The sequence below is a fragment of the Perca fluviatilis genome, chromosome 8 (genome assembly GCF_010015445.1).
Source record: "Perca fluviatilis chromosome 8, GENO_Pfluv_1.0, whole genome shotgun sequence".
Lineage (NCBI taxonomy): Eukaryota > Metazoa > Chordata > Actinopteri > Perciformes > Percidae > Perca > Perca fluviatilis.
Window position 1 is genome coordinate 9894572 of NC_053119.1, and position 18707 is coordinate 9913278.

Consider the following 18707-nt stretch of genomic DNA (forward strand, 5'->3'; position numbering starts at 1 on the left):
GCCGGGGAAAATGCTAATTATGCAAACATTGTGATGAAACTAAACAGATTTTAGATGGCCTTGTTTCAAACATGCTATTTCATCTATATCAACTAAGTGTTCCTATTACTAGGTTTCTAGCCGAACTCTTCCTCGATGTGTTAAGTGTGTATTTGGTGGAAACCTTAATGAAAAGTAGCTTGGTTTTTATTTTTTATATCTGTTTCCACCTAGCTAGCTAACAATATTCAAATGAAATGAGTAAAATGAGTGGCATTAGATCATTCTGTTGTGTATGTTCTGTTCATTAACATTATGACCAATGTTTTTTTTTTATTTTTTATTTTTTTTATAATTGTATGGTAATGTAATTATATTTTTGAAACAAAATTGACCTTCAAGGATGGACACCAAGTAATTAACTTATCACATTTATTTTCTGTAATTAGTTTTAACATGTAATCGTTAATCATATTTTCCAATGCATTTTAGTTGATTGCCAGGACAATGGTTGTTATGTAGAAAATATCCAGTTAAAGTTGAACAAGCATGTCAAGCCAAACAATGTAATAAATAAAGGACTCGTGTCAAAACATTCCTATTGTGTCTAAGCATGTTGGCATTGGCTTTCATTTCAAAATTTTATTCACTCATAAAAATACATTCCAAACTACGAAACGGCTTATTGCAGATTTAAAAAAAAGCAATTCACTCGTGTTATAAATTATTGTTGCTTAATTGTGGTGTGTAAGTGCAGAAGCATGAACTTGATTCCATTTCAAAACTCCAAATGTGTTATAAAAATGTTTTTTGTTACAAATAAATCAGTTAGTTAAAAAATTGATTAGATCCATTCCCTTAAAAAAAAAATCTTCAGTGGTGTTGTGCTGGTCGTTCCTGTGGGTCAGTGTTCTGCGGATGCTTTGGCTGAGGAGAAAACACAGTGAAGACATCAGTACTTTGTTTTGAGGTACAAACTTCTTTAATTTGCATCAGAGTTGATTCATTTTTGATTTCGCAGGTTTCCAGTAGATTTCACAAGCAAAAACAGCTCAAGAGAAAATGTTTAAAGTTGGAAAATCCGAAACGGTCTCAAATATTATTTGCAAAAAAAACCTCATTTACAGGTGTTTGATCCATGTGATTCTATATCGCAGTGAAATACTAGAAGCAGCACAAACCACTGTGCGTTAATAGTCTGCAAGGATTAAATCAAGTTATTTTTATTTTCCTCCTTCATAAACACACAACTCACGCGAACGCCACTTGCAAATAGAAGGCCGCCACATTTCACCAAAGCAGCTCTAGGATACGTGTCACCCAAAACAAATAAACCAGGACTGCACACAGATGTTTCAGAGACTTGAAACAAATGGGGAAGAAATTCCAAAAATCAAACTACAAAATGTTCAAAGGTAAAATATATTTTCAACTCATTAGCTTTTTTGTTCTTACAAATTAATCTTTCCTGTTATAATATAATATTCTTTTTTTTTAGAATCACTGGGGGGGAACAAAAAATGACATTACAAAAATGACATTAAGATGTTTAGGGGTTAGAGTCCTCTTTGTCAACAATCTGTGCACATTCCTGACCAAAACTAAACGCCATGTACTGACACATCCAATACAATGAATCAACACCACCCAAATAGGGAAATGGCCGGTACCTGGAGCTCACCGACGCTGCAGCCACTCAGTCCCTGTACACCAGGGACAAATCACATGTTGCCTGTCTGAGATAGCAATGTATGATTCCTCTGTGTGTGTGTGTGTGTGTGTGTGTGTGTGTGTGTGTCCGTCCTAGCTTTGTGAGAATGGATTTGAGGTTTACAGGACAGTTCTACAAAGTGTGGCGGCTTTAGGGCAGACTTGCTTTTAGGGTAAAGGTTAGCATTAATTGGAGGATACGGGCTTAGAGAAAGCCTTCGCTGTGATGGTTGATGCTTAGTTTAAAGGGGTGATAGAATGCAAAACCGATTTTACCCTGTCATAGTTGAATAACGACAGTTCGGTGGGTAAATAGGACATACATAGAAGCTCAAAGTCCCACTGACACCCCTTTACTATGAAAATCTCATATTTTGAAACTGCCGCTGAAAACGGGCGAATCCCAACAAAGCTGAGTTGCTTACGCAAGCGTCTCAAAATCCGGAACCTTAAGAGAACAGTCACGCCCCAATATTTACATAGGCTACACAACTGACCTGAGATCAGGTAGTCTTCTGAATCTAGCTAGGTCACGCAGATCTCTGCTATTCCATTACAAAATTCACTTCTGAAACTTTTTTATGCGAGAAATCAACCATATAAAGCTCAAATATGGGCCGCTTTACGAAAAAGGATGGCTAATTGCAAATTTTCTCCGACTGTGTGTCGGAGTTTAGTCCGGTGTTGGTGCTGCCTGGGTTGCTACATCGGCGCCCCTGACCGCGCAGTGTCAGCGAGCTTGTTAACGCCCAATCTTTTACGCCGCCCGCAGGTTCCAGTTAATCTTATAATGGGTATGTGTGTTGAGTTATTTAAACAAACAATCGGGGAAATAAAGCCTCTTGTCCGCGAGTCTCATTGATAGAGCCGCGGTGAGATGGAGTCCATCAATGAGAGCTAGCTAGCCTCCTCCTAACTCTGACATTCACAAAAATACATTCAATTGATATCCGAAATCGGACAAGTGTTAGCTAAGCTTTGTAAGACCTTGAGGAACCTGTAATATTCATGCCGTGACAAAATTCAAACTGTAAATATACTTTAGTTAAGCGAAAGTGAGCAAGCTGCGGTATTTCCCCATTGTAATGAATGGGACATATAGCAAGCAGCTGCTCGTCCTACAAAGACGCCTTGCGTTCATAAAAATGCCTTAAAATCAAATTGGACACAACGGTTAGCTTTATAAGACATTGGGGAATGATGTTATATAAGTGGCGTGACGAAATTCAAACTGTAAATATAATTTAGTTATGGCGACAGTGTAGCTAGCTAGCTGTGGTATTTCCCCATTGTAATGAATGGGACATATAGCAAGCAGCTGCTGGTCCTACAAAGACGCCTCAGGTTCATAAAAATGCCTTAAAATCAAATCGGACACAACGGTTAGCTTTATAAGACATTGGGGAATGATGTTATATAAGTGGTGTGACGAAATTCAAACTGTAAATATAATTTAGTTATGGCGACAGTGTAGCTAGCTACCTGCGGTATTTCCCCATTGTAATGAATGGGACATATAGCAAGCAGCTGCTGGTCCTACAAAGACGCCGTTCATAAAAATGCCTTAAAATCAAATCGGACACAACGGTTAGCTTTATAAGACATTGGGTAATGATGTTATATAAGAAATTCAAACTGTAAATATAATTTAGTTAGGCACAGTAGCAGCTAGGCACCATGTAATGAATGGACATATAGCAAGCAGCTGCTGGTCTACAAAGACGCGCATAAAAAGCCTTAAAAAAGCGGACACAACGTTTAAAAAGGAATGATGTATAAGTGGTGACAAACTGTAAATATAATTAGTTATGGCACAGTGTAGCTAGCTAGCTGCGGTATTTCCCCATTGTAATGAATGGGACATATAGCAAGCAGCTGCTGGTCCTACAAAGACGCCTGCGTTCATAAAAATGCCTTAAAATCAAATCCGGACACAACGGTTAGCTTTATAAGACATTGGGGAATGATGTTATATAAGTGGTGTGGACGAAATTCAAACTGTAAATATAATTTAGTTATGGCGACAGTGTAGCTAGCGGTAGCTGCGGTATTTCCCCATTGTAATGAATGGGACATATTGCAAGCAGCTGCTCGGTCCTACAAAGACCTCACGTTCATAAAAATGCCTTAAAATCAAAGTGTGGACGAAATTCAAACCGTAAATATATTATAGTTATCGCGGCAGCTGGGCGGAGCCCCGTGTGCAGTATCCACAAAGGGTGACTTTGCCCTGGGTATGGAGCCCAGCAGGCTGCCGCTTTTTCCGTCAGACTGTGTGGAGCTCCTAAAGTCCGACACGTCTTACCAAATTTCCAATTAGCCATCAAATTTTGTAAAACGGTCCATATTTCAGCTTTATATAGTTGATTTGCTCGCTAAAAAGTCTCAGATGTGAATTTGGTAATGAAACATTGCAGTGTCTGGAATATGAGATTCTGTCGCTTCTCTAATGTATGTGTATTGGGGATTACTCAACCAATCAGCGCGGTGTCTCTAATATGTGCGTATGGCAAGTCGCTCAACCAATCAGCGCGCAGCTCATCTAAATATTCATGACCATACCATATTTGGAAGAAAAGCTCTTGTTACCAATAGGGCCAAAACACAGGGATGCATAAGGGCCAATAAAATATCAACCAGGCCATTTTCAGCCCAACCAATGTTACATACCCCATTAGGAGACAATAAGGAACAGTGTGAAATACCCTATATAATCATTCTATCACCCCTTTAAGGGCTAGGGGATGCATTATGTTCCCTTGTGTTGCACAAGGGTTATGTACTTCCGTTTACTTTGTTGAGAATTGCTCTCTAAACCCTGTCTCTTGTAAAGTAAGCAAGTCAAGTTTGTTTCTAGAGCACATTTAAACACAGCTTAAGCTGACCAAAATGCTGTACAAAAAAAAGCACTAAGGGACTGTATTAACCCTTGTTTTGTCCAACACAAGGGTTAAGGTGTGAGTACACTAACCTGCGACCAGTTTGCTCTTGCGCGAGGCCTCGGAGGCCAGCGCGTGGGACACGTTCATGATCCTCTCCTGCTGCTGTAGAGCCGAGTCCAGCTCACCGAAGTCCAGAGGTGCAGACGGCTGTATGTTCTGATAACTGTTGAAAAGACACAAACACTATAAACCAAGGGATTCACGAACAGCACACCGACTAGTATGCATTACCATTTAGGCCTTCATTTCCACCTGGGATACAGTTAGATCTGTATTATACTTACACCCATGGCAGACATTTGGAACTCACTGTATATCAGTGCATTTGTCTCTATGAGCAGAAACAGAATCTTTAACTCCAAACATCCTTTCTTGGCATACTAAAACTACATACTTAAAGTAAATAGCCCAAAAACAGGAACAGTATCACCCCAACTCCAGTCTCATTATTTGAGTGCGGTGTACCTAGATTTGGCCAGGAGGTTCCTGATGCGCTCGGCCCGGCGGGAGCGTTCCTCCAGCTCCTCTGGACTCGGAGGCTCATCAGGGTCAGACTCGACGTAGCGCTCTGGTATGGGAACTTTTCGCGGTTTGGACAGCTGCAATGTTGGAGAGACGGTTAGTCAGTCTTAAAGTCCCATAATTTAGGGAACGCCATGGACAGTTTTCTCCAGTTTTAAGTAATTTGCTTAGTAATATTTGGTACATTTTCCATAACGACAGTTAAAACTTCCCTCTCAGGTGTTATTGCTACATTAATAGGGAGGAGCTGAAACTAAAGTTAAAACCTTTGTGAAAAATCTAGCATGAATTTAAGAGATGGGAAAGCAAAAAACTAAAAATCAAGAAGGAATATAAGCTTTTCTCATAATTCAAAATCATTACATGTCCTTTATAAAGTCAGTATAAAATGCACCGTTCCCCATTCACAATATACCTAACCTGGCATTTTGTAAATTATGCTTTAAAAGCTATAGTGCATAGTTTCTGTCTCCCCCATGAGGAATTCTAAGTAATGACAACAACACTGTCGGTGTGTCTACCTGATATAAGCCCCCCCCCCCCCTTCTTAAGATAACATGATGGACTCTTCAGAAGAGGTAATTATCTTCACTTGAGTTTCTGCGCAGGAATGTCGCCGGACGCCACAATCTTCTGAACATAGCCATACTGAGAAATCCAGAGAGAGTTGTGTGGAGCTGATAGTCTTAATTAGCTTTGTAGCAACTCATTTGGCAATGGCTTGAATGTAACGGACGTTTATTAATATCAAAAAGTTACGCACTAAAGCTTTAAAATCTAATTTCATTGAACTTTATAAACTTTCATGCAGTGAAATGCAGATGCTCTAATAGAAGTTCTGGCCGTACCACATGTTGCATTTTAAAAAATGCTGCTGATTGAAAAATGGTCTGTTTAAACACCTGATGTGAAAGGCAAATTGCTGTGTTCGGAGTTACAGGCCTTGTCAAACAGACGGAGGGTCTGAGGGTTATGATTTCCCCCTTCAGTTCGATCAGTCTTTCATGTACTGTACATCTTGTCATGCTGGAAATACATGTAATAGATAAAATATACTTGGTCAGCCAATTTCATGAAGAAAGATATTCTTTGCATCCTTTTTTTTTTTTTTTTTTACATCTGACAAATAGGACTGGAAGTAGAGAGCGAGAATAATGCACACATAGCCTACACCCATTCATTTATGTTATGAAAGCTCACGGATGGTGTCCGAGATAAACTGTAAAGTGCAGATTTAACCCGATGGATCAGAACAGTGGAGCGGTGAGAGGGTTAGTATCTTTTTGTGTCCTCACTGAACTGCCTCTCGCTGCCCTGCCACTCGTATTTTCCACGACTGATGTTGTCTACCTCTCGGCTGATATCCAGGTCATAGTCGAGAGGCTCCACATCCACCTCTTGTATGCGCGTGGCTGTAGCCGTCACCCACTCTTCTGATTGGCTCCTCCCTCTCTCTTTCGCTTGATTCCACCCTTCATCGCTCTGACCCTCTGCAGCAAGTCGCTCCTCCCGACAGTCAAACACCTAGAAACAGAGTCCTGATTACAGCTAGCCCGATGACTGAGAGAAACAGATTTGCCGCTATCATTTAAGTCTTAAGTAAAGTTAAAGTAAATATAAATTCATCACAAAACCTCAGTGTTTTAGGACATGTGTACAAGTTGTTGGATGTTTAATATTATTAGGAAAATTGATTATGAGCCATTGATATTATTGCCACAAATTAACCAGATTTTTATGTAGACAGTGTGTAATATCCAGGGAAATGTGTGTAAAATATCTACTTGATTACTTTATAGCACCAAGTGTCAACATTAGATCTACATCAGCCTACATAGCTAAAGCCTTTAAAGTTTTGCACTTTTGTAGAGCAAAAACTATTAGTTGATTAAAATAAAATGTACAGGTTCAGCTTGTCAAATCGGAAAATACTTTGAATACTGGTTGTCCTATGTCTTCTATGATAGTAAATGTAGTATCTTTGGTTGTTGGATCAGACAAAACAACCACTTTGAAGAAGTCAGGGGGAGACAATTTTCCAGAGCAAAAGATTGAGAAAATAACCTGCAGTGCAGATGAACAGATAATCACGATAGTTGCAGCCCTGTATTTTGTTTATAGATCTGTAAAGGTTAACACAAATTATGTTTACACTCTTCAATAAAGTGAAAGAAAAGACAAACCCACATGGAACAGTGGCAGGAAGAGCAAAGGAGGGTAGTGAGGATCTCTTTATGGGGAAATGCTAAACTAGCATTGGCAATAGCACGGTTGTAAAATGAAAGGGGGGTGTCTCCGCTATGGTTACCAAGGTCATTTCTACACTATATCTTGGTGTGCCTCAGGTAGAGGGAGGCAAACGCTAAACTGAAAGGGAGACAAATGTGAATTTTAACATTTTTGTGCAACCAGGAATAATTATAGCAAGAAGTTTAGTCCAGGGATTTGAAAGGATTATGTTTAGTGTCTTTGCCACAGAGAAGACTCAGGCAGATGATCAGTCTGTGTTTCTGGAAGCTGTAATTACACACATACCACATCCTTCTCTCTTATGTACACCAGCACTTTTGCATCTACAAAAATATTCCTATGACTCTTGGTCTCTGGTGTGTGTGTGTGTGTGTGTGTGTTACTTGTGAGTAATCATCCAAGGAGCATCAAAGCCATGCATGCATCCTTCCCACTCCAGTAGCCTGCGGCGCGGTCTGATCTGTTGGTGTGTTCACATGCTCTGGGAAACACTGCATCCCATGCTTTGTTGTGCTCAGGAGAATCAATCACACACAAAAGGATAGAGAGAAAGAAAAACCATGCAGACACAGATTCATCAAACCCCCGACAGATTAGGAAGAACACAGCCAGGAGGAGGTTGAGAAGCAAGAAACTCTTTATTGTCAAGTGCAGATCTCTACACGATAGAAAAGAAAAGGGAAGAGCTGTGCGTTTGCTTCTCAATAACAGAATTAGGTTTTGATTAGCAGTTCACTTCTCTAAGTTCTCTACTATATTTCTACTCTTCAACCGAGCAACCTCCTGTAACTCTTTTCACTTTGATCTGATATATTGTACCGAGCTGTGGAAGGATAAAAGCAATGGGGCAGATAAGCTTTCGAGAGCAATACTTGTCAGAAAAACAAGGAGTGGACAGCCACGCCATAGAGAATTAAAACGGTATGACAAGCACATGGATCTGTTGGTCTGATGAAACAATAGATTTGGTATCTGGGGATTTTTTTTTTGTTATTTTTCACTATTTTCACATTGAAATCTGTTTAACACAAGGTGTCCAATATGGCCACTGTACTGTCCCTTTCTTACTTTCCACACAAACTTTCCCATGACAAAAGTTGTCCGCTCCTTGTTGATACATATTCTTATCTTTTTCTTGCATTTCAGCCCTGTTGCTTGAACCTGTCCTGTATATTTATGATGCATAAATCGGCACAGCATAGGCCACTTAAAAGTCCTCAGATATGAGTACAGATTCTCTTCCCAACTTTAATTGTGGCAATGCAATCAACCACTGTCAAATGCTAAAATGAATTGTAATCTGCACAATAAAAAGGCTGTATTAATGAGGATGTTAATTCAAATATAAAATGGTGTAAACATGTTTTATGCTGGTGGAGTAGAGAAAATAAAATATGCTCTGGCGTTTATGGTTATATGCACTGAAAAGAGGTGAGACGTCATAGCAGAGGATTACAGACTGTGTATTGCTCACTGTTACAGGGGAATTTGAATTCAAGGATTTATGGGAAATGTAGTCTGATTACAGGCAGATCTCACAGCAGTCTGGTTATGAGTGTGTTAGTCTGTAATCATAATTGCAATCTAGTAGTTATAATGCATCACGTTATCTTAATGGAAGACTTTGACATTTAGAATTACTTACTGTATCACTTTATTCACCCAGGCATGTTAGCATTGTTAGCATTCCATACTGAAACCAGGGGCAAAACTAGATTTAGTTTAAATGTCAAAGTATTCCTTTAGGGGTTAAAACATCTTCCCGTCTGAATTCTGCTATTACACAGACAAAGCAACATTAAAGCTAGCTCTCGCTTCGTTTTCATGATTCTGAAGTGGAGACGCATGCTTTAAAACAAACCACCATTAATTACAATGTTGATTAAGGAGGTCAATTTGGGACAAAGGCAAAAACATTGTCAGCAAAACAAGGCACTTGGATTTCATTTAAAGAAAAAAAAAAGCAGGGAGGTGTGAGCATGATTTGTGCCACTCGCATTGCATCTTTCTTCATCAACCTGAATACTTTTTCTTTTTCCAACATTCCCCCCACTCCTCTATATGCTCTATATACCAAATTTCTACAAAATATAACTGTACAACTGTATACTGAAAATATCCCTCAGTAAATAAATAAAAGTGTACAAGTACACGGTATGTAGATGTACATAAATGGGCTCTTCTCTCTACTTTCTGGTGATAAAAACAGAGAAAGGAAGGCAGAGTGATGCCTTCCTTTCCCTCCTTTTCTCAGTGGATTTACATTCAGAATTGTGTCAGTGAGGTCCCACCAGGGGGCAGTGGTAACAAGGTTCACTTTAACCCCTGAACCTTTAAAAATATAAACTGTCCCAGTCCAAAGCTAGCCCAGCATTCCCTCAAATGCCTTTGCTTGTTTTGTCTCCCATTGTTCTTAAAGCATTAACCAAGCTAGCTAGCCAGCCATAGTCAGTCCTGCCCTTTAGCTTGTTAGTGCTAAAGTTAACAACCACTGGTTTACACAAGGCAGAGAGTGCTAGTGTGTTAGCATTCCTGCTAGGTTAGTGTGTGGTTGGGGGCTGGAGGGTGGCATAGCAGCAGTGGTGGTGAAGGTGGGGCTCCCTGTGTCTACTGCTGCTGTGCGGGGGTGGGGGGTAACGTACGGAGACCGGAGGATCTGAGGTGCTGGAGGGCAGTCTGGAGGAGGACGAGGAGCGCTGGGTGGGGACAGTGGAGGTGGAGAGGCCCGCGCCGGAGCGTTCGCCCTGGCTGAGGTTCCTCTTGCGCTCGCGAACCAGCGCCTTCTGGTGGCGCTTCATCCGCTCCAGCTGCTCCTCCGCAGTCATTCGCCCTCGAGGCTGGCTGCTCGGGAGCTGCAGGGCTTCTGTAGGGGAGGACAGACGCTCCAAGGCACTCTTGGGTCTCTCCTGGTGAGAGAGGGAAGGAAGAAAGATAAAATGGAGATTTGAACGGGATGGAAATGAGAGAGGGGATGGATGGTTAGTGAGGGACAGAGAGTTCAGAACTGAACAATTGAGGTAAAAGTGGACCAGAAAGTAAGAAAGGAGAATGAAAGACGGAGGAGTATGGACAGTGAAATGGTATAGTGGAAGACAAGTTTAAACAAAATGATAAAAAGAAAAAGCAATAATGAAAGTGACAGATTTTAAACACCACACAATACAACAAATTGGCATATTTGCCTGGATACAAATACAAAGACTAACTGTAGCACACACTCCTACACAAAGTCTACAACTTGCATATCAAATGCTACCTGTACCTAACATTTGTTCTGCATAAATATCAAAATGAACAGACTGAGGCTAACACACATAACGAACATGCTATACAGCAATTTGTGGGTATTGTCTACAACACTGGTACACATGAGGAAGTTCTCCTTAGGGTTGAATGTTATGGGATCTTTCAGTGTGGTCGGGCCTCACATTTAAAACCCTAAACTTGCCATTAAACGATTAACACAACATTTCCAACAACAGCCACACTGAGATACACTGAATTTCTCCAGCTGATTGCAGGTATCTGCACATGTTGTTCAAGGAGTTAAGCGTGCATCTGAAAAGTGTACCTCCTACGGGGAGATTGTAGGCTAACAAGCCATCACCTCCCGTTAACATCCCATTAACTCCCATTCATTTTGGCGTCACTTTGACATCGAATAACTTAACATCTGAATGTTTAAAGACTCTGTTTGTCCATTGTTTATTTCTAAATAAACACGACAATGTATAAAAGGCTCCATTACCTTGTATCTCACAGTATGGCTCCGTAGCAGACGTTTTTGTAAAAATAAGATAACGATTGTGTAAACTTTCTGTTGCATAGCAGAGGAATTACCGTATAGTCAGGAGAAGCTCGCAGGCAGTTTCGACTTACATTAGCCGTTTAATTTTAATTACTAATGTTAACTAGCATGTTAGTGATCAATAATTAGCCTGTGCCTATGTTATCTCCTTACATATACCTACGCTCTCCGTCTCTGCAAGATTGGGAATGATTGAGATTTCTCTTGGCACAGCTACCAGAAGACTTACAACTTCCAACGACAGGTTGCTCACGTCACATCTACGTCTTCAAGCTCAGTTTGAGGCTGCGCAGTAACGCTCAGACATCACCGGAAAAGTGACTTCGCTGGTCTCCGTCAAAATATACGGAGTCGCTGTGTCCATTCTTTTAATGTCTACGATGTTGTTATTTTGACTCACCCTGGCTGCGGAGCTCCCGGGGCCTCTCCTTAGGGTAACATAGGACGCGATGGAGATGGAGTTGGACTGGTTCAGTCGAGAGGAGGGGCCTGGCAGACCTAGTTGAGAACAACAAGACGAGGATCAGCAGCAGTTTGATTTCATTTGCAAAGTGAAAAAAAGCAGTTAGGTCAAACAATGAAAACACAATGACCGAATGCAAAAAAAAAAAAATCTCCATAAGGGAAAATGAATGAATTTTAGGTAAGGCAAAAAAAAACGTACTATGCAATGTTTCAACACTGGTAAAATAAATTCCTCAACTTAAATGCTAAACATTAAGGGATTTAGAAGAATTTTTAAAAACCTTCCAATAAATAACCATCTCTTTGAAACATTAGGCTCCTCTTGTGCGTGACAATACATTCTATTACATTTTCCACGTTTCAACTGATGAATCTTCCAGTTTGAAGAGATTGGATTTCTAATGAAAATGTGTCTTTCTGAACACAAATACACTTTTCTATGCATATTCATCAATTTAATTAAAGCTTGCTTAGTATTTTTTTCCTCAAGGTAAAAAAATATTATGGTATAATGGTATGCAAGAGTGATAGTTGGTAAGCATACTCTGCTGGGAAATCACTAGCTATGAAAAAAAAATGGTCTAATAAAGGTCTGTCTTTTCTGTTAAATGTATTTTACGTGTTACTGTTCAGATACCTTTGCTCTGGAAATACTGGTATTCAACGTCAGACCCGGTGCTGTGTTGGCTCAGTCCTGGCAGCTCTGGTTCACTCAGGTACGACCGCAAGTCAGTCTGAAACCAGAAAAGGTTAGACACAAACACAGTATGTAGACGGTTGGCCGGTTTTTGGCGTTCTGGCAAATTCTGTTGATTCTTTAAAAAAAAAACTGTTGTTATTTGAACGGACTGTTATTTGAACAGGCTTTTAGTTAGACAAGGGTTTTTATGGCTGTCTGATTTCATGGATCTTGGTTTAACTTTGTGTTCTTTTATTTATTGTATTTCATTTTATTGTAAAACACTTTGTGATTTTTATCTGTGAAAACTGCTATATCAATAAACTTTACTTGCTTACTTAAAACAACAATTTAGAGAACATCTCAATTTGAAATGAAACAATGGCCCAATCGCAGACTCACGGGCTTTGGTGCGCGTTCTCGTGAAATTCGTAAGGGCTTAGGGTTGTCCCGATGTCGAATTTCAAAGGGCGTGAGGGTTTGAGTACACACTTACCGAGGCCTTTCCGTGAGTCTGCGTCGATGCAGACTTCACCAAAGGGAATTACCCACAGTTCAAAGCGTTGTGACGTTTACCGCGGAGACCATAGGGAAATCCGGAAATTACAAAGGTAAACAACAGCACGACCCACGACCATGGAACACAGACCAACCTGTTGTCCAGCTTGTAAAACAAGGGTTTGAAAAAATTTGGAGTCAGGCAGCCGTCTCCTGTGCCTTGGCCGTGTGGAAAGGAACAAACTTAAAATGAAAATTCCCAAAAAGGCAAGTGTCAGCAACATCTTTGTTATTAAACGTCGCCAAGGTAACATGTGATATTGTGAAGTGCTGTCCCAATCCCATTTATACCTATCTGAGCCCATGTGGCCTCACACACTCACTCACTTAGCACCTGAGATCAATAAGTCTGTGAGTCTTTAGTCCTTAGTCCGCAGGGCTCACTTTGGGATTGGGCCATTAAAATCACCCAAACTGTGGCCGGGTTGGCTCAGTGGGTAGAGCAGGCACACGTATACTGAGAGGCTTATGCCTCGACGCAGAGGTCCAGTGTTCAAGTCCGACCTGTGTCAATTTCCTGCATGTCTTCCCCCTCTCTCTCTCCCCCCTTTCTCACCTAGCTGTCCTATCCATTAAAGGCGGAAAAGCCCAAAAATAATAATAATAAAAAAATCACCCAAACTGCATTTACAAGTCTTCATTCCCACTAAGACAACAGTAAGGAGATGTTTTTTTCTAACAGACAGCATACCTTACAGTCTCCATTGACAACATACTGCCCGCCCTCCCTGTCCCTCTTCCTCTCATCTGATTGGCGTTTCAGCCCACGCACTGACGTGTGGCGGATGACCGAGGCCTCTTTGGGTAGAGGTGGCACCACAGGGGGCGTCTCCTCGTAGTCGTAGAGACGAGGCAGTGGTGGCCTGGGTGGGGCGGTGTCCTCTGCCTGGACAGCAACCAGGCAGAAAAGGATTTAGTATCTTAGACGTAGAACTTTTAAACACAATCAGACTAAATACAGCAATAATTCCTTAATATGAAGTACACTCTGCTCTGTATAAGTATTGTAGTATTTTTTAAGCAGAAGGGTGACACTCACCCACTTTGGCACGGTGCTGTGAGGCAAAGTATGGGAGAGGATGCTGGGGATGGAGCTGCGAGGAGGAGGCTGGACCTCTATGCTTTGAGAAGGCACTGCCGGGTCTGACACCGAAGGCACTAATTTCCTCTCTGGTGGGGGGTGTGAACACACAGAGAATTCAAGGTTTAGCTTTTAAATGTAAGCAGAGAAGTGTAGAAAAACCGACATGTAGAAACAGATTTTCAATGAATGCAGCCACAAGTACACAATCGCCAATTTAGAAGCTGATTTCTAAACTGAGATGAAATGATTAGTGTAACCGCAGAGAATGCATTACCTACAATACTGCAATATACCACGCTATGTGGACAACACCAACTGTACTGAGAATCTTTAGTAGCCTATACATTACGTTAATATGTCACTGCTCTGTTAATGGTTAACGAGTGACGACCTGTACTTCATCGTAAAAATTTGCTTTCCATCTTTTCCCGTTTTGATGTCAACTGTAAACAAACTGCAGTTTTTCTAAAAACAGTGGCATTTGCCGGGTTGGTTGCTGTGGTTACCAACCTGGGTTCTGGACAGAGTCAATGGTGATCTTGTAGTTGGCTTTGCTGGCACTCAGCCCCCCCATCACGTCCTCGATCCTCCACAGCTCGCGCTTCATCTCAGTTTTCTCTTGCTACAGTTTGACACGCCGCGACGCACGCACGCACGCACGCACACACACACACACACACACACACACACACACACACACACACACACACACACACACACACACACACACACACACACACACACACACACACACACACACACATTTGACTCCATTCAAGTTATTTGTTCACTTCTGGTTTGGTTCAACTTGGTTTTCAATGTCACAGATTTGGTAATTTATTAAAAAAAAAGTCCTGTCAATTAACTTGTGATGTAAGAACTGAGGAGAGAATTGTTGACATAAGAAAAGAGGATCTGGAAGATAGATGTAAGATTCCAAATTATCTGGAGGATTTGGGAAGAAACTAAATAGAGAGTGTTTAAAAGCCACAGATACAGTAATTAAATATGAGAAAAACTAGATGCTGAACTGACAAATTAGTGCTGGCAGATTGGAGGTGAACCTGCTCTGAGCTGCAGTACCAGGTCTCACCTGAGGGGTGGCGCTGTGGTTCATGTGTGCCTGCAGCGCCATCCTCAACTGCTCCATTGATCTCTCCAGCCTGACGTATTCCTCCCAGGCGTGGGCCATCTCCTGCATCACACAAACACACCAAGTCTTAACTTCTACTGTATATACAGCAGAGTCTTAAAGTACACCGTTTGCAAGATACACGTATAGAAATTGATGTGTCCTCATAGCGATATCTATATGTATATATACATACACACACACACACACACACACACACACACATAGCACCTGCAAAAGTAGTTGTATGCATACAAACCCACATGCATGCCAGAGACATATATGTACTAATCTAACACTTTATAATTAGACAAAATCATGCAGTCATATGAGATTTTGCATACATTTGCCATTGTGATTTTAGCTAAATATCCTAATAAATATTGTGATAGATTACCACCCTATTTCCCAAGACTATACATACAGTATATTGTGCAAAATAAAAAAAGCACATAGACACTGGCATACACACAGTGGAGAGGCGTGATATTTGGGCCCTGATGGAGACCAGATCTTCCTGCAGAAGCCTCTGCTGGTAGGCTATCTTGTGGGCGTGGGCCGGCTGCTCCAGGTACTGCTCCATCTGCCGGTGGGACACATCCAGTACACTCTCCAGCTTGTCCTGAATGGGGGAGGAGTCATGCAGCAGAAGGTCAACCAAAAAGTTAAAATCGTCAGGCTGCAGAAACGATCGGACAAGTCAGTGTTTCTAGATTGGTCTGTTTTCCGGCAAGAAATTTGCGTGTGTGTTTGGCTTGGCAAACGAATAGAACTGCGCGAAACAAACCAGAGGAGCTGAAATGAAAGAGTAAAGTTAGTGAGGAAAAATAAAACTTGGAAATATTCGAGAGTAAAGTAAATGTACATTTTTATATTTTATCTACCAATCATTAACCCAAACACATACTTTTTAAGAAACATGGATGCTTAAATGGATTCGGCAGCACTCATAATCTGTTTTATTTTCCCTGGGGAAAAAAAATTGGCTAGTGAAAAATTTGAATGGCAGGTATCTTTAAAAATGTACCAACCATGTTGACTGGTGATTAAAAAAGTTAATTTAAAGCCCTGGTGATAGCCATACTAGCTTTACCAGTCAAGATATCGAGAGTTAGAGTCTGAGCAATCAAAATCCCAGACTCTCCTTCAAAAGAAGTTCCTCTACGACTTAAATATTGACTCAAGAAAGAAATCCTTTTGGATTCTGATAAACTGATTAAACCCACTGATGCGTACTGCGATCTACTCTTTGAGAGCTGAATCACCCTCTGTTATCAAACTCCACTGTATAGTGCAACTGACAGCAGCTCTGGTATTGAATGTGTCACCATCATGTAGATTTTGTGCCTGTGGACTCATCAGACTGACTGAGGTCCTATACGACGGGCAGAGTGTGTACCTTGTCCTCCTTCAGGGAGCTGATCCTCGCCTCCAGATCCTTGAGGATCTTGTCCTGCTCACACAACCGACTCAACTTCACCTGCAGGGGGACACACAGAGCTGAGTGGGCGGGGGAGAGAGAGAGGAGGTGCATTGTAGGAACTGTACACTCACAGATAAAGCACTAAAGCTTGTGTCTGTGTGTTGACCTCTGGTAATGAAGTGGCCCATTTACTTAATTACAACTTGGTCTCTGCAGCTGTGGTTGAATCAGTGTTTGTACAAGAACACACATCTCAGTGTGTGTTTGTGAGTAGATAATGCGTTTGTACATGTGTTTATGTGCATGTATGTATCTCGTTTGAAATGTTTTTGAATGCATGCATGCGGGTTAGTAACACTTAATATGCACAGTGCTGTAGCTCGCCTGGTCTCATACGGGTGTAATTACTGTGAGTGAGCCCATTACACAAAGTGGGTGCGACCCACCTGACACTTTTAATTACAGTGTCAGGGAGGCTCTGAGCCTCGTTAATTAATCCCCGATTAAACTCAGCAAACTTGGAGGCAAAGGTTGGATCACTTTATCATCCTGCGGTAAAACAACAACACAACATTCCTGTAGTGAGGTTGTGACTGAACAGCTTGATGTGAACAAAGCGCTTATCCGTTCACATTTGTGCACTCGACAGTAGCTTTTATATTCAATCAAATGCATTATTAATCCTGTTGTTGTCTCCAACTGTGATGTTGAAGTTGGATCTAATCAAATATTCATCGCAGACAACACTCGCATAAATCGTTTAAACTGCTGCGTGTGGAAGTGAGTGAGTGAGAAATACTTTCACAGGAGAAATAAGACTGTTTGAAAAACCGCAGGGAATTGTTTGGATTATCAAACTCAAGGAGTTAAGGCATTTACCTGTTTACACTGTGTGCATGCTGTTTGTTGATGACATACCCTTTCTTTTCTCCCAAATAAGAAAAATAACTTTTATTATGTTAATGCAAATAAATAGAAATGTTTAAACTGCATGTTAAAGCAACACTAGGTAACTTTTCCCGCTTCGGTCCCCCTACAGGTTGGACGTGGAATTGTCTCTCCCGGCAGCTGATGTGTAGCCAAAGCCTGACACCTCGCGCTTCATTCAACCAAATTGTAGTAACGATAACGGCGTTGCAACGATGGGAAAAGTAATTAATTAGATTACTCTGTTACTGAAAAAATAATGCCGTTATTAACGCTGTTATACTTAAACGCCGTTACTCCCAACACTGGTTGCTTTAATATGTATTTTAATCTACATACAGTAATAGAAAACTGTTGGATACATGTGCAGACGTTTTAGTACAGTATATGATGAGATGATGAAAATGTCCTACATTTCCTTGGCTAACAGCTTCACTTTCCACTAAATTTAATTGAATTGACATTCAATGACATTCTTTAGATGTCTTACTTTTTTCTTTAGATACTTACTGACAGACAAACAGGAATGAAAGCATAGCCTCCTTGACAGCGTCCGAAATGGAAGTGGTCTGTATTTCATTCAGCCAACATTTTGAGAAGTTATTGAGCTCGTACTTACATCCACATCACTTTCTGCAACCTTGACAGGTTTCCCTGACTCCCTCAGTGTCTGACTTCCAGCTACCTAGAAATAGCAAAATCACCATTTCCAGATGTTAGTTGTATGGTAAAACAAAGTGTCTGAACCGTGGTACAATGGTGCTGAAATACAGGAGATACAGAACACAGAGACCAGCTACAGACTACGGTAGCAGGAGGCTGAGACAGACTGTCTGTGGCACATTCTCTTTGCCTCGTGTATATGACAATATGAGTGAATTTTGGCACACAAAATCAGCTCTTGCCATGAAGAACACAATGACTATGGACACTTTGAAGCCCTGCACAAATTGATTTATCCATAAAACCTCTATACAGTGCATTGTGTCCCCGCCATACAAAACAGTTGCCGTATTTTGTTCGTAAACAGGGAATTATTTGTTTTCGCAACACACCCTGGACTGCCTGAGTTCAGGTGCTTACGTTGGGTTTTACTGGGGTTACTGAAACACTTGCGCTGAAAGAAAAAATAATAATATAGAGCACGGGCAGATTTAACAATGAGAAAATCAACACGTTTCACTAATAACAGCTCTTTCTTGTGCTTGGGAATGATTAGTTTCGGAGT

The 18707-nt window shown here is 41.0% G+C and overlaps 1 protein-coding gene across 4 annotated transcripts in view; it reads right to left on the reverse strand.

Annotated features, from left to right (window-relative positions):
* Positions 1-394: 394 nt before the first annotated feature.
* The window catches only part of LOC120563773 (pleckstrin homology domain-containing family A member 7-like), a 155569-nt gene continuing 137256 nt past the window's right edge, over positions 395-18707 (reverse strand). For all 4 annotated transcript variants that reach the window (XM_039808177.1, XM_039808178.1, XM_039808179.1 and 1 more), the window contains 14 exons: positions 18099-18164; positions 16529-16609; positions 15602-15751; positions 15091-15192; positions 14508-14619; positions 13953-14083; positions 13605-13799; positions 12314-12410; positions 11612-11709; positions 10046-10309; positions 6504-6677; positions 5097-5230; positions 4661-4794; positions 395-906 (listed from right to left, as the gene is read on the reverse strand). In XM_039808177.1, the coding sequence (XP_039664111.1) occupies positions 884-906; positions 4661-4794; positions 5097-5230; positions 6504-6677; positions 10046-10309; positions 11612-11709; positions 12314-12410; positions 13605-13799; positions 13953-14083; positions 14508-14619; positions 15091-15192; positions 15602-15751; positions 16529-16609; positions 18099-18164 (1761 nt within the window). In that variant the 3' untranslated portion in view covers positions 395-883. The remainder of the gene's footprint in view (positions 907-4660; positions 4795-5096; positions 5231-6503; positions 6678-10045; positions 10310-11611; positions 11710-12313; positions 12411-13604; positions 13800-13952; positions 14084-14507; positions 14620-15090; positions 15193-15601; positions 15752-16528; positions 16610-18098; positions 18165-18707) is intronic.